Genomic DNA, 15,137 nt, shown 5'->3' with positions numbered 1-15,137 from the left:
AGACATGGAATTTTAATGCTGTGGACTGTCTTTGTGTGGTCAATTATGGTAGGAAGTTGTTCTCACCTTGATGAATGAGATGTCGTTTCCGTGCGAAGCTGGACTGTTTGAAATGACTAGTTGCTTTATTTCAATGTAAGCACATCATTTAAATCAAGCTGATCAACAGAGCTGAAGGTGGCGACGAAAATGCTGTTCATCGGCTTGGGAATGAAGGCGACAGGATAGGAAAATCGAATACCGAGTGCAACGCTTGGTCTCTCGCAGGCTTGAAAAACAGGTGAATGTAACGATAATCGAATGCAGTAATGATTAAATACAAAATTGAAGCAAAAGTTCATAAGTAAAGAGAATTACAATGACGAGGCAGCTGCATTGAGAAATAGCGGGCAGCGATCAATGACGGACGACTAGCTGCAGTAAATTAGAGCCAAAGCGGAGACAGTTATTTATAGTCTTTATAACGGCCGGTTTCCTCCTTGGCTAGAGCTATCCTCCGATCACCAGCAATGGCTGCATAATTCGAGGCCTTACAGAGGCAAGGACTTACCACCTGTGAAGATCAATAGAATATTGAACTTGACGCAATGATTCCAGCTGGGATAAAAGGAGTGAAAGGTGATGCGGCAAAAGCTACGTCAGAATCGAGGGACTTGCTACCTAAAGTAAATATGTCAATAATCAAGTGCTGTCAAGTGTTTGGTTGTTATCATTTTTGTAAATTTTTAACATTTTATGGCGAATTTCTCAATTGCAATCGTCAAATTTGAATAAGCTAGCGATAAAAACTTGAGCTGGCACTCTGGCATGGTGTTCCACGTATTTCTGCATCCTCTCGAACATCTTCATCTTCTCTATGTCTGCCTCGATCTTCTCCTGGACCTTCAGCGCGCTCTGTGACAGCACAAGTGTCTCGTATTCCTTCCAAAGACAGGGCAGGAGGAGGGAATTATTGGTCAGAGCTAGGGTTCTGAGTCTGTCATCGGTGACGCCCCAGATGAAGGCAGATGTGATTGATTTCAAGATGTACTTGTCCGAGTCTGATTGGAATACTTTCTCGCGAAAGAAGTAAATAATACGGTAAGACTCGGCCATATCTTATAAGAGTACAGATAGACAGCCTCGCACCCATTCCATGAGGCTTGCAAAGAATTATGTTTCTCTGTATGCTCCCCAGCTGCGAGGAATCTCACTGTCTTATGTATCTACTCTATAGCATCGCCGCCAAAGATCCGAACAAACGAGCCAGTCATTGATTTGAGATGTCCTTAATTTAGGAAGTCCTCCCGTCGGAACCCCTTCAGGCGATTCTGGAAGGCTCGGGGTCGATCAAAAGGGGAAGGGGAAAATACCAAGAAGCCATTGCTAGCGACTCAGGGTGCTCAAATGAGCGCTCTCTACCTGTACTCACACATTTACTCTTGGTTGAGCGAGCCTAAGAGTACTTGGACAGCATAAATCATCGAAGAACCGGTAGCCAAGAACGACACGGGCAGACGTTCAGACATGGGAAGAAATAGTACCGGTGTATTTCCCCCATCTATATTATATGACCAAGATGCCGATTTAATTATTCATGACAATGATCAAGACGGTTTGGAGGATGAAACTAGCGATATGGGATCATAAAAAGGCGTTACTGGGGCTTTCGAAAGGGTAGAGATACTGCTACCATCTGTATAGTTGCCATTATTAAATCTCTGAGCATCAAGTACTATTAGATTACAGCTTTTCAAAATCCCAACCCACCTCTCGCTTGTACAAAATTGAAAACAGTATCATAAGGAGTCCCGATCCCGTGGACAGAAACACCTAGTGCCTACCAGCCACAGGCTTTCAAGAGACTATCAATACTCGGCAATTAATCGCGCCGTGAACTTGAAGGTCTAAAATAGGGCTGTTCAATGCGTCACATGTGAAGTGGTATGCCATTTTATGTTTCTGGACTGAGTGAGGTGCTGTAGAATAGTCAAAGCGAAGGACACTGGTGTGGTGGGTAAGGTAGGGGAATGCGCCTCATAAGTAGTTCTTGTGCAAAAGCAGACTGCAGTTTCCAGTATTATAACCCTATACCGCAGAATAGTAGTTAAATACGGCGGATATATATTTCGGAATGAGTCCAAGTACGGTGCCATCCACGCTACGCTATGGACTGAACTTTCATGAAGTTACCGCAGAAATGGCGATTGTCGGTCTTGCTGCAGGTTTTAACTTATTGTTGCTGAGGATTCCTATGTGCGAGCACTGTCAAGTGTACATGTATATGAACACCAGCCGACTACGCAAGGAGATGGGCAAGATTGACTACTATTGAGCTGATTCTCTTCTTCTCTACGTCTACCCGTCGAGGCTTCTCGAGAGTTTCGTACCTGCTAAATTGGGGTTCCGTTGTCGATCTCATGAGCGCTGTCAATTGCAATTTCTTAAATCTACCCCAGGTATTCGTCGCTTTCGACAGGTTCGTTATGGTATATCACCTGAGTCCTAGCAATGGTTTTATTTACGAGTATTGAGGTTAAGATTGCGCTTGGTACAGAGCTGAACTTGTCTTCAATTCTTGTACTCGCCGACCGGTCTTTCACTTTTCTATGAAACTTCGATGGCTGAAGTGGGTATCCCGCTCTACATAGAGCTTCGGAATATTTAAAGAGAAGTCTGCAGAGGGAGTACTTACCCGATCGTTCCACTCTTGTATTAGCTGGTCTTCTTACCATCTGTTTGAATGCCACTGGAATAATATGAAGTCAGAACCGGGAGTTGGTATTGAAGGTGAATATTTTTGGCGGACAGAAACCCTAAGTTGGGTGAAGGTGGACGGAGGGTGGTTGGAAAGGGAAGGCAGGGGTGAGGTGCTAGGCTGGCTATGGTGTATAGAGTATTGCATTTGTATTAAAGCTTCATTTCCGTTCTGTCCGCTTATGGATTGGCAACCAATTTGCAAAGCGTTAAGATGCCTAACAGAAGCATTACCTCACCATCTCCCTTCTTAAACATAAAAAATGACTAAGCTGGGGGTGTACGAGCGAAGAAAGACGTCTCCTCGCTCGCATGTTGATGGGAAGCCTTGAGGCACCATTTTTTTCTCTAGGAAAAGGTTGCTTGCTGTCAGCTCGAGCTGTGTTGCCGTTTTTATTTTCACTGTTGGTCGGTGATTGGTGGGTTCAGAGAGGATGGTCAGAAAGGAATTTATTTTGATGGAGAGTAGACGACGATAAGACGGATTTAGAAGACGGATTTGAAGAGGTCTAGGTCGATTATGTACTGTTTGAGTGTAAAGAGCCATGGATCCAAGGCATCGATTATGTCTTCTTTAAAGGCCCGTGTGGTGATTATGCAGAGAGTCTAGAGAAAGTGGTCATGTTATTTTATAGGGTCTGAGCAGATGCAGTAACACGTGCTATTTAAATACACAAACTCATTCACGCAGTAAGAACGAAGCTTAAAATTTCGTAAAAATGCATGATGGGTTCTGGAGATAGAGGAAGTAGTTTGTGAGTAAATTGCCGAGTTGGGTTACCGTCGTAGATGCTGCATGAGCCTATGCGTACATGTCAGGTGAGGGGAGGAGAATAAGGGGGAGGGGAGAAATATTGCTAGAAAAGATAATGAAGTATGAGAATTTTAGATCCAGAGTTGAGATTCGTATGTTCGAGCAAACATCACTCTAGTCTGGTATCATCAAGCGTAAATCACCTTGTACGTACTTTTCAAATGCAGAGTAGTCTGTGCAAGCATCTTGCCAGTCAAGTATATACAAAATATCGTATATATTTGATTGACCTGCTCGGCTACCTTCTCTCTACTGATGCTCCGTTCTGCTCTTCAATACTTGCTGTATTGGCTTTAGGGCGGCAGTCAATCAAAGCGCCGATAATCAGCTGGGCAAACAAGCTTCAAAAGTCCGGATTCCTCAGACTTTTCTTTGTCCGCGTCATCGACTCGGGAACAATAGTAAACAAAAAACAATTGTATCGGCCAATGTGGCTATTCGGGATTCACTTCATGTTTTCCACTCACCGCCGAACCAAGAAGACACTGAGTGTACCCAGTAATGCATACGAGGTCGACTTGAATTTACGGAGTAGAGTTCCGATTAAAGTCTAAAGTCACGTCAACCGACTGGACCAACCCAGCACGTGAAGCGCTACTTAAGCCCCACCAACCCACCAACCCCTCATCACCACTTGAAAGCAAATTCCTTTCTTACCGCTCACTATCACGACATCTTCCTCAACCAACACCAAAAAAAAATTCTCCCACCAGATCCAACTTCTCTGCATTGACACCAGAGGGCCCCAAAACCAGCTACACTTACCTTCTCTCTGCTGCTCAACTGGCAACAGGTCCTTCATACTTCTCTTCTCTCGTCGGACGCTTCATCTTCAAGCAGTGTTGATTTGAGTGTGCCACGATTTTTCGAATATTTCCCCCAAGACTCTTCGTAAAGGCCAAAATGGTTCAATCGTGAGTTGTATCCCTCGCAGGCTTAATCCGTAGCTGCAGAATGCTAACCTCGCCGTCTGCCACAGATCTATCCTTGGTTTCCCCCGCATGGGAGCTCTCCGTGAGCTGAAGAAGGCGACAGAGGCGTACTGGGGCGGCAAGCTTTCCCAAGCTGAGCTGCTCACCGAAGCCAAGAGACTTCGTCTTGAGCATTGGAACATCCAGAAGAATGCTGGTGTCGATGTCATCCCCAGCAACGACTTTGCTCTCTACGATCAGGTTCTCCACCAGATCCAGGACTTTGGTGTATGTTTTGCCCCCGCCTTAGACACATCGCAGTATGCTTGCTAACTGTACTTCTCCTCAGGCTGTTCCTCCCAGATACACCAAATACAACCTCGACCCTGTAGATGAGTACTTCGCTATGGGCCGTGGTCTCCAACGCGAGGGTGTCGACGTCCCTTCCTTGGAGATGGTGAAGTGGTTCGATTCAAACTACCACTATGTCAAGCCAACCTTCCAGAACGATCAGGCTTTCAAGCTCTCTGCCACCCCCAAGGCCGTTGCCGAGTTCAACGAAGCCAAGGCCGCTGGCATTGTCACCCGTCCCGTCCTCGTTGGCCCCGTCTCTTTCCTGCAGCTCGGAAAGGCTGACCGTGACCAAACTGTCGACCCAATTGATCTCCTCGAGAAGCTCCTCCCGGTCTACATTGAGCTGCTCACTCAATTGAAGGCTGCCGGTGCCGAGACCGTCCAGATCGATGAGCCAATTCTCGTTCAGGATCTTCCATCCAAGACCAAGGCTGCTTTTAAGCCAACTTACGAGAAGCTTGCTGCTCTCGGTGACAAGATCCCCAAACTTGTCTTTGCTACCTACTTCGGTGACATTGTTCACAACATCGAGGCTGTTCCTAAGGACGTCTACGCCGTCCACATTGACTTGGTCCGTAACCCGGAGCAATTGAGCACTGTCATCTCCGCTCTGGGAGACAAGACCATCCTTTCTGCCGGTGTCGTTGATGGCCGTAATATCTGGAAAACCAACCTCAAGCGTGCCATTGAGATCGTGGAAACCGCCATCCAGAAGCTCGGAAAGGACCGTGTCATTGTTGCCACCTCGTCTTCCCTCCTCCACACCCCACACACTCTTGCCAGCGAGAAGAAGCTCGATCCCGAGATTGCTGACTGGTTCTCCTTTGCTGTTGAGAAGGCCTCCGAGGTTGCTGTCATCGCCAAGGCTGTCACTGAGGGCCCAGCCGCTGTCCGTGAGCAACTTGAGGCCAACGCCAAGTCCATGCAATCCCGTGCCAGCTCGACCCGTACCAACGACCCCAAAGTCAAGGAACGTCAATCCAAGGTAACTCCCGAGATGTACAACCGCAAGTCCGAGTTCCCTATCCGTATGGCTGCTCAACAAAAGTCCCTCGCTCTGCCCCTCTTCCCAACCACCACCATCGGTTCCTTCCCCCAGACCAAGGAGATTCGCATTCAACGTAACAAGTTTACCAAGGGCGAGATTACCGCCGAGGAGTACGAGAAGTTCATCGAGAAAGAGATCCAAGATGTCGTCAAGATCCAAGAGGAGCTTGACCTCGACGTCTACGTCCACGGTGAGCCTGAGCGTAACGACATGGTGCAATACTTTGGTGAGCGACTTGACGGTTATGCCTTCACCACTCACGCCTGGGTCCAATCTTACGGTTCCCGCTGCGTTCGCCCACCCATCGTTGTTGGTGACATATCTCGTCCAGCACCAATGACCGTCAAGGAGTCCAAGTACGCCGTCTCCATCTCCAAGAAGCCCATGAAGGGTATGTTGACCGGTCCCATCACCTGTCTCCGATGGTCTTTCCCCCGTGACGATGTCCACCAATCTGTCCAGGCTGAGCAACTTGCTCTCGCTCTCCGTGACGAAGTTGTCGACCTCGAGGCCGCTGGCGTCTTCGTCATCCAGGTCGACGAGCCCGCTCTTCGTGAGGGACTCCCTCTTCGCGCCGGAAAGGAGCGTGAGGCTTACATCGACTGGGCCGTCAAGTCTTTCCGCCTCTCCGTCTCTGGGGTTCAGGACTCTACCCAGATCCACTCCCACTTCTGCTACTCCGAATTTCAAGACTTCTTCCACGCCATCGCTGCTCTCGACGCCGATGTCCTCTCCATTGAGAACTCCAAGTCCGATGCGAAGCTCCTCAAGGTCTTCGTCGACGCAGCTTACCCTCGCCATATCGGCCCAGGTGTCTACGATATCCACTCTCCCCGTGTTCCCTCTGAGCAGGAGATCAAGGACCGCATCGAGGAGATGTTGCAATACCTCAAGCCGGAGCAGCTCTGGATCGATCCTGACTGCGGTTTGAAGACCCGCCAATGGTCGGAGACCAAGGCAGCGTTGGTCAACATGGTCAACGCCGCCAAGTTCTACCGCCAGAAGTATGCCAAGTAAAGCTTGCGCGGTCTTCTTTTCTTTACTTTTCTTCCTCTGCATGAACAAGCGATGATTTTAACGAAATTTGTATTATGTTTGAGCGCTAGCGGTGGAGACGATCTCAACATCGGCGTTTCCGGCAGGGCATCAAGACAAAAGCTTTTAATATTTCTTGCGGATGATGCATTGTGATTCAACAGCATCTGGTGGGGATGATCCATCAACCGGACATCTACGGCGTATAAGAGTGGCAGTTATTTATATGGGAGCGTGAGTGGTCTGAACCTGGGTTCTCTATATATCTTCTCCTTTGGGTAGATTGATGATGGAGGGAACTGAAGAGCGAGGCGGGGTAGAAAGGTGACAGAATTAGTCAGTCTAAAAAATATACCCTCTTCAACCGGGAAACTACACGTTCATTCGAATGCTTTAGTGCTGCATATTATTTATGAAGCCGAGTTTCTCATCCATTACAAGTGTGCACCTCAGTGAAGGGGCAACAGAGCGGCAATCTGAACAGATGGTAAGATGTATGCAACGTCGTATATAATCTTCTCGTCGATAATATACGTTTGAGCGTTAAGCTGGCATACGCTGATACGCTGGTCTGACCTTCCCGTCCTTATGGAAAAGGACCTTGACTTTATCATCCCCTCCTCGCTATCTACCTCCATCTTACCATCGGGCAATGAATTCTCAGCTTCTTCCACTCTTCCCCTCTATCCTAACCAGGCAGGCCGGCATAACTACTCAATCAATAAAAACTTGCACATAACTTGTCACTCATATTTGGAGAAGGAGATTATCGTGATGATTTTTCTTATAGATATATATTTATTTATTAAGCGACAGAGAATAAGTAAGTGAAGGTGAGAGTAAAGGTGAAGGTGATGGTGATGGTGTTGGTATTGGTGGTAGAGTTTCGCTTAAAAACGAACGCGGTGGGATGCGAAATGAAGTTCACGAAAGAGTGGGTTTAATTCTTCTGTTATACATCGAGAGCCTGACTGTTTCTTCTTTTTAAGTAGAGGAGCGATTAGATCAGAGTAGACTTGAATTTCTTATCGTGGCAGCCTCACCAGCGCCAGTGGCCGGTGTGTTTTCGCCCCGCCATCCGCTCCCTTAGGCCTGCCCGCTGCTGCAGCTTTGCCGCCGGCGACATCCAGGAGTGATTTCAGGACGGGAGCGCAAGCTTGCTTTCGATATTCCTGCAGGTCCTTGTCGTCTTCGTTGTCGTCGTCGTCGTCGCTGTCGTTACCGTCGTGGAGATGCAAGTGCGCTTCTTGAATCAGCTGGGCCCATTTGAGGATATGGGTATTGTCTGCGCCGCAGTACCAGTCGTCTAAGCAGATGTACGTCAACGCCGATACTGGGCCGTTGCACCGTATACAGAGGGACGAGGCACGTGGGATCAAGGGCTGGAGTACGGCGTGGTATAGTTCATCGTAGCTCGTTTGCCTGTTGAACATAGGGGTATTATCTACGCCACAGTCCCTGTCATCCAAGCAGACATACGTCAACGCCGACACTGGGCCGTTGCACCGACTGCAGAGGAACGAGGCGCGTGGAATCAAGGGCTGGAGTTCGGCTAAGTATAGTTCATTGTAGCTCGTTTGTCTGTTGAAGATATGGGTATTGTCTGCGCCGCAGTACCCTTCGTCTAAGCAGATGTACGTCAATGCCGACACTGGGCCGTTGCACCGTCTGCAGAGGAACGAGGCGCGTGGGATCGAGGGCTGGAGTGCGGCGTGGTATAGAGCATTGTAATTCGTTTGCCCGTCTTGAGTATAGGACGGTTGGGATACGGCAAATTCTGCGGATGGAGTCTTCTTGCTAGGTGTTTTGCGAGCGTTGATAGGGCCGTCTTGCTTGTCCGATATTTGGAGGGCGGTGAAAGATTCCCATTGAGGAGAAGGAGTTTGCCGGCTGAGACGGTTGCAGGTCTTTGGGTCGGAGTATTTTGCGGCTTTGGAGGAGCGTGAGCGGCCTCGTCTTGTCTTTTTGCAGTCGTCTTTCGGTTGGCGAATACTGCCCATGATGAGAAGAAAGATGAGCTGAGATTTGTGGTGATTTTTTTTATTTTTCTTAAAAGTAGGAAAAGGGCGATCATTATGAGATGAAGTGGTTAAGAGAAATTTATTACTGAGAAAATTGCGTTTTTATCAGTGTGTGTGATAGTGCGGTAACTAATATTAGTATGCCCTCATCTATGCCAAATCTAGAAATAATGGTATAGAAGTTTGCAATAGTCTATTACGCATAATATAAGCTTAAGCTAAAACTAGACAGCTCTGAGGTGAACGTGGATCGGTTGCGTGCTAAACGATTCCTTACGTTCTTCGCGTAAGTGCTGGCGTCAAAACTAGAATACCAAAAACATATAAAACTTTAAGATAAACTATTTTCGCATTTCCTGTAGGAGTGACAAATGAAAGATCCCTTTTAAGTCACGGATTACAGCCTCCATATCATATCAGAATTCGAAACGGCAGGGAGAACTGTGTCTTGTCTTTGGAAATCCTATAATTTTTAGAGTGTAGCAAGCAGTATCACTTGACTATACCGCTTTGCATATTTTGTGTAGCATTGCTAAAACCACACGGACAAATTTTTTGAAGATCAACAATGAAGATGTAAAGAATTTCTAAGAGAGAGCAGAAGAAGCAAGAGGAAACGAAGAGGAAAAGCCACAACAGTGTTTTAGAAAGGCTACGGGATAACACATTAGAGGCAGGGAAGGAGAGAATGAGAGCTAATAGTGGGCCTTGACGTCGCAACTTTTGGGGCCCTTCCCTAAAGTAGGCGAAAAAATTATGTCCCGCTTAAAGCTTCAGCGTAAAAAACGGCGAAAAACGTTAATAATCTAATATAGTATTTTCAAAAAATAAACAAATTAAAATCGCTTTAGCGTTAGTTTTATCTTAATTAAAAAGGAAAAAAAATTAATTTTTTTTCCGTCTTTTTTTTTTTTTTTTCCTTTTTCCTTTTCCTTTTTCCTTTTTCTTTTCTTTTTTTTTTTCTAAATATATATATATATATATAATAGATTTAAATAGCTAAGCTTATTATAGATTTTATTCTTCGCTTTTTCGCTTTCTTTTTTCTTTTTTTCTTTAATTCTTAAGACTTTAATCTCTTGTAAGTTTAGAATAGTATATATATATATACGTACGTATTTACTTATTTATTTACTTACGTATTTGCTTTTCCTTTCTTAGATATTCTTTATTATTTATTTATTTTAATTTACTTAATTAATTTACTTTTTCGTTGCGCTGCTTTGCTTTGCTTTGCTTTGCTTTATTAAAAAAAGTTCGAGAAAAAGATCTTCTTAAGTTCGCGGACGCTTCGTACTTAATCGACTTCTAAATATTTGCAAAAAAAAAAAAAGCTTTCGAATTAAATAAAATCTATTAGCTTACATTCAAATCAATAACGACGACGAAGATTACAAGAAAATAAATACTTATTTTCGTTTTCTTTAATAAAAATAATACTTATTAAATAGAAAGAGCTTAAGAAAGAGCTTAAAGAAGATAAATAAAAAAACAGAAAGATTCGCTATCGATTCGATCTGTAGCATCTCTTAACTCAATTCAAAGAACACGCGGTGAAATAAAATTTTCGTAGCTTAATTGAGAATGAATAACATTATTAAAAATATATATATATATATATATTATTGCAATGTTATAAGCAATGTTATAAGCAATATAAGTGTCTACGTTCCCCGCGGTTTTTGGCGTTGAAGCGGGGCATAATTTTTTCGCCCACTTTAGGGAAGGGCCCCAAAAGTTGCGACGTCAAGGCCCACTATTATCTTTGGTGCGCTTTAGCTTTCTCCAGCAGCACGTTTGTATAATGAACACTTTGAAAATTTGAATAAAAGAGATTAAACATAGACAATTGTGCAGTACAGCTGCAGTGTCCAAGGGCTAAGGGCCTGTCTTTCCATCTCGGATTTCTTTCTCTCCTGGGCTGAGGACCAGATTCTTGAGATCCTGAAAAGGTTTCCGGAAATATTCGCCACGCTTGAAAGTGTCTCCGAGACGAAAGACCAGCTAGTGAAGTTATTCAGTACTGGACCACGATGGATACTTACTGTCTGTATAGTTGCCAAGACTTTAGCTCCAGACGAGTCCCGTCTCCTTTTGTGGCAGGTGATTGGACCGACCATGTATATCCGTATTGGTTTTTCTTTCTTTCCAGAGGATGCGAATTACGGTCCCCTCCTAGTCTCCATGTAATTGCGATAAATATACCATGTATCTGCGTGCCTCCTCAAGGCACTTCGCCTCAAGCCATGTGATCCCCACGCTATTTCAAGTCGAAGGAAAGCGGGCCACGCTGTCTTGGGTTATTCTCCTAAGATAGGATTCATCAATTGATCGGCAGGTTGCTCGTATTCATATGGAGAAGATACGAGGTGAATGTAGACATGTGCAAGTTCCACACGGAGACGAGATGTCTGTCTGGAAGCGCTCGGGTTATCTGATCAACCGGGAAGTTGATCGTCTGAGCCGTGCTTATAATAATCCGGACCCGCTCCGGGCAGGGCGAACGCCGATCAATTCGGAGCTTAAACTTAGCCGGCCGGGCCGACTCGCCCACCGGATGTGAAGTCACAAGTGAAGCAAGACGGCTCCACTTCCTCCTTCAACCTAATAATATCTGCAACAACAACTTCTCACCCGTCTATTCAATCTCGTCTGTGCAATTGCGCAGGGCGAGTATATCTTCACGTTACCATCTGTTCAGTGAACTCGTGGAATCAATCACACCAACAACGAATACGGACAAACATTACAAAAGCGAGCAGATCCGCGTTTGCTAGCTTGCTCCAAGAAGCTCTCTCTTCTTATTCCCTCCACATCTCGAGCTTCACTTCTCCTCCTCCTCCCTTACCAACACAATCTCAACATAATGGCCTTTCGACAACGCCTCGCCAAACCCCTCCTCTACACGACAGGAGTTACAGCTATCGGTGGCGGTCTCCTCTATTACACCTACCGTCCGCGCAACATCCCCGGCTCTGACCCCGCCGTCGTCTCTCCCCCAGGTTATGGCGCCGAGGGTGCATTCCGGCCCCCTCGTTTCCCGAAAGTCAAGAGTCGAGAGGATCAGATTGCCGATTTGAAGCGTAGTGGTGGCAGCGGAGGCTCTCTTTCGCAGTCTGCCGCGGATGGTACCCCGCAAAACGAATCCGAGGTCTACGATCTCCTGATTATTGGCGCGGGAGCTACAGGTGCAGGAATAGCACTCGATGCAGCGACGAGAGGATTGAAGGTGGCGGTGGTGGAGAGAGACGATTTCTCTAGCGGGACGAGCAGCAAGAGTACGAAGCTGGTGCATGGTGGTGTCAGATATCTGGAGAAGGCGTTCTGGGAGTTGGATTACAATCAGTATGCCTTGGTCAAGGAGGCATTGAGGGAGAGAAAGTACTTCTTGGATACTGCGCCACACTTGTCCATGTGGCTGCCGATTATGCTGCCATTGGATAAGTGGTGGAAGGCACCATATTTTTGGTTAGGCACCAAGGCTTACGATTTTTTGGCAGGGAGCGAGGGCATTGAAACCTCGTATTTTTTGACAAAGAGCAAGGCTTTGGATGCTTTTCCTATGCTGAAAAGGGACAATTTGGTGGGTGCGTTGGTATACTATGATGGAGCACACAATGATTCGCGGATGAACGTGTCCCTAGCTATGACTGCCGCGTTGTACGGATGCACAGTCGTCAATCACATCGAAGTCACTGGACTCGAGAAAGATGCAAATGGAAAGCTCTGCGGAGCAACGGTCAGAGACATCATCCAAGACAAGAACGGTAAGAAAGCCGACGAGTTCACGATCCGAGCCAAGGGCATTATCAATGCCACCGGCCCCTTCACCGACGGGATCAGAAAGTTCGATGACGCCTCTGTAAAGGACATCGTCGCCCCTAGCTCGGGCGTCCACGTTATCCTGCCGGGTTACTACAGCCCCCAAAGGATGGGTCTCATCGACCCCAAGACCTCCGACGGACGTGTTATCTTCTTCCTCCCGTGGCAAGGAAACACCATCGCAGGCACCACCGACTCCCCCACCTCCATCTCCCACAACCCCGTCGCCAAAGAAGAAGAAATTGACTGGATTCTGTCTGAGATCCGTCGCTATCTCGCTCCCGACATCAACGTCCGTCGCGGCGACGTGCTAGCTGCCTGGTCCGGAATTCGACCGCTCGTCAAAGACCCCAATGCCAAAAACACCGAATCTCTCGTCCGCAATCATCTTATCAACGTCTCTCCTTCAGGTCTCCTGACTTGCGCAGGAGGAAAATGGACGACCTACCGCCAAATGGCCGAGGAAGCCGTCGACGAAGCCATCAAAGTCTTTTCTCTCCAAACGAAACCCGTGCTCAACGCCCCCGACGTCTCCGGCACGGAACTTGTGGATGATGGCGCACGACTGAATGGAACGTGCCAAACGCACCAAGTCAAACTCGTTGGAGCGCACGGCTTCTCCAAGACGCTCTTTATCAACCTGATCCAGCATTTTGGTGTCGAAACCGACATTGCGAAACATCTCACCGAGTCCTATGGTGATCGCGCGTGGACTGTCGCAGCGCTGAGTGCGCCCACTGAGCAAAGGTTCCCTGTGAGAGGCAAGAGGCTAAGCCCTCTGTATCCGTTCATTGATGGGGAGGTGCGGTATGCAGTTAGACATGAGTATGCACAGACGGCCGTCGATGTATTGGCGAGACGGACGAGATTGGCGTTCCTGAATGCGCAGGCTGCTTTAGAGGCGGCGCCCAATGTGATTGATATCATGGCACAGGAGCTGAAGTGGGACTCTAAGAGGAAGGAGGTGGAGTGGGTTGACAGTACGTCTTTTTTTTTCCACCCTTTCTTTTCTCTCAAGCCCCCCTCCAAACTCGGTCCACCATCTCTCTGCTCGAGGGTACTTCTGCTAACAAGGTGCTGTAGCGGTGAAATTCCTCGAGTCAATGGGCCTCCCCAAATCTAAGCTCGCCGCTACCCGGAAACAAGTCGAAAGCGGCAAGATGAGCTTCAAGGACTCGATTGAGTATAAGATGTACTCGCGTCATGACCAGCCGAACGACGAGCTCGAAAGTGATACGAAGGGGAACCCGGTCATGAAGCCGGGGAGTGGTGCTGAGAAATGAAACGAATGGTTTTAGCGGGTGTTGGGCTGATTTTTACATACATTGGTGGCCGGGATAGCATTACGTGGCCGGTAACGGAAGGGGAGTAGGGAGTTGGGAGTCAAGTGATAATATCCCCTCTTCTCCTGTGTAGATGAACTGTAACGAATGAACAAAGACGGGGGTTCCGTTCTACACATCTCCGCTGAAACAAAACAGGGATTACAATCGAAGGAAACAAATCCCTTACGATCACTCAATCTTATACAATCCAAAGGGACTCAATCTTTTAATAATATCGTAAAATCGTAATCACAATAATAATCGTATACGTCTTTCACTAAACACATGATCATAGCTTTCAATTGCAATTTAGAGCTTCAAAATGCGCCAGGTCGGGATTTCTTTCACAAAACTCAAGCAACCGACGAGTAGGTATGCCAACCTGTTAGCAAACCGTCTTCAAAAGAGACATCGTCCGTCATCATGGGATAATCAAACCGACCGTTTTAAATAACCCCTTCTACCTGCCTTTCTCCAAGGTTTTTCCCCCAGCTCATCCGTTACCGTATCAGCTTTGATCGGAGATCAGGACTCGCGACGAGCCTCCTAAGGATACTGGTTTTCTAGATTCTTAAAGTTTCTGTGTGGGTTCTTTGTTCGCTATGCTGATTGATGTGGAGGGGCTGTAGAGGAGGATATTGATTGCATTTATTCGGGTATGGGCGGGGAAGTGTTGTGCGGGGGCTCTTCATTGGTGATGGTTGTTGGTATTATGGTATGTTGCTGCTGTTGTGGAGGGGAAGGATTGCCGTTTTGATCGCTGCTATTGAGGGCTACGAGCGAGCTTTTATTTGTGGATTCGGACTTGGAGTTGGAGTTGCTTTTTCTTGGTTTTAAAGTTCGTGGTATGACTTTTAAGTCAGGTTTTTTTTGGAGGGGGGGAGGGGGGGGGTTCTTCTATAAGCGGTTTGAAAGGTTTGGAATTTTTCTTCTTCTGTGTATCTGTTTCGTAACTTGCGTTTTCTTACTTCGCTGACGCTGGTATGCCCCCCCCCCCAAAAAATTGTTGTCGGTTTCAATTTTTTTGATGGAAGGGATTTCTTTTAAGCTTGGGATTGGGATTGGGATTGG

The 15,137-nt window shown here is 46.8% G+C and overlaps 4 protein-coding genes across 4 annotated transcripts; 2 read left to right on the top strand and 2 right to left on the bottom strand.

The window, feature by feature from the left end:
* Positions 1–747: 747 nt before the first annotated feature.
* L3040_001249 (uncharacterized protein) lies at positions 748–1,095 on the bottom strand (the record flags this gene model as incomplete). Its single annotated transcript, XM_066156675.1, has 1 exon — positions 748–1,095. The coding sequence occupies one exon, from the start codon at positions 1,093–1,095 to the stop codon at positions 748–750; it is 348 nt and encodes a 115-aa protein (XP_066012706.1).
* Positions 1,096–4,453: 3,358 nt separating this feature from the next.
* Positions 4,454–6,880, top strand: L3040_001248 (uncharacterized protein; the record flags this gene model as incomplete). Its single annotated transcript, XM_007292809.2, has 3 exons — positions 4,454–4,464; positions 4,530–4,749; positions 4,811–6,880. 3 exons carry the CDS (start codon positions 4,454–4,456, stop codon positions 6,878–6,880), a joined length of 2,301 nt encoding a protein of 766 aa, XP_007292871.1.
* A 1,043-nt stretch (positions 6,881–7,923) lies between these two features.
* L3040_001247 (uncharacterized protein) lies at positions 7,924–8,898 on the bottom strand (the record flags this gene model as incomplete). Its single annotated transcript, XM_007292808.2, has 1 exon — positions 7,924–8,898. One exon carries the CDS (start codon positions 8,896–8,898, stop codon positions 7,924–7,926), a length of 975 nt encoding a protein of 324 aa, XP_007292870.2.
* Positions 8,899–11,785: 2,887 nt separating this feature from the next.
* L3040_001246 (uncharacterized protein) lies at positions 11,786–14,024 on the top strand (the record flags this gene model as incomplete). Its single annotated transcript, XM_007292807.2, has 2 exons — positions 11,786–13,721; positions 13,825–14,024. The coding sequence occupies 2 exons, from the start codon at positions 11,786–11,788 to the stop codon at positions 14,022–14,024; spliced, it is 2,136 nt and encodes a 711-aa protein (XP_007292869.2).
* Positions 14,025–15,137: the final 1,113 nt, after the last annotated feature.

Source organism: Drepanopeziza brunnea, assembly GCF_022702325.1.
Source record: "Drepanopeziza brunnea f. sp. 'multigermtubi' strain 214-2 chromosome Unknown ctg2, whole genome shotgun sequence".
Taxonomy (NCBI): Eukaryota; Fungi; Ascomycota; class Leotiomycetes; order Helotiales; family Drepanopezizaceae; genus Drepanopeziza; species Drepanopeziza brunnea.
The sequence above is the reverse complement of the archived record's forward strand: the minus strand, read 5'-3'. Positions and strand labels throughout refer to the sequence as shown.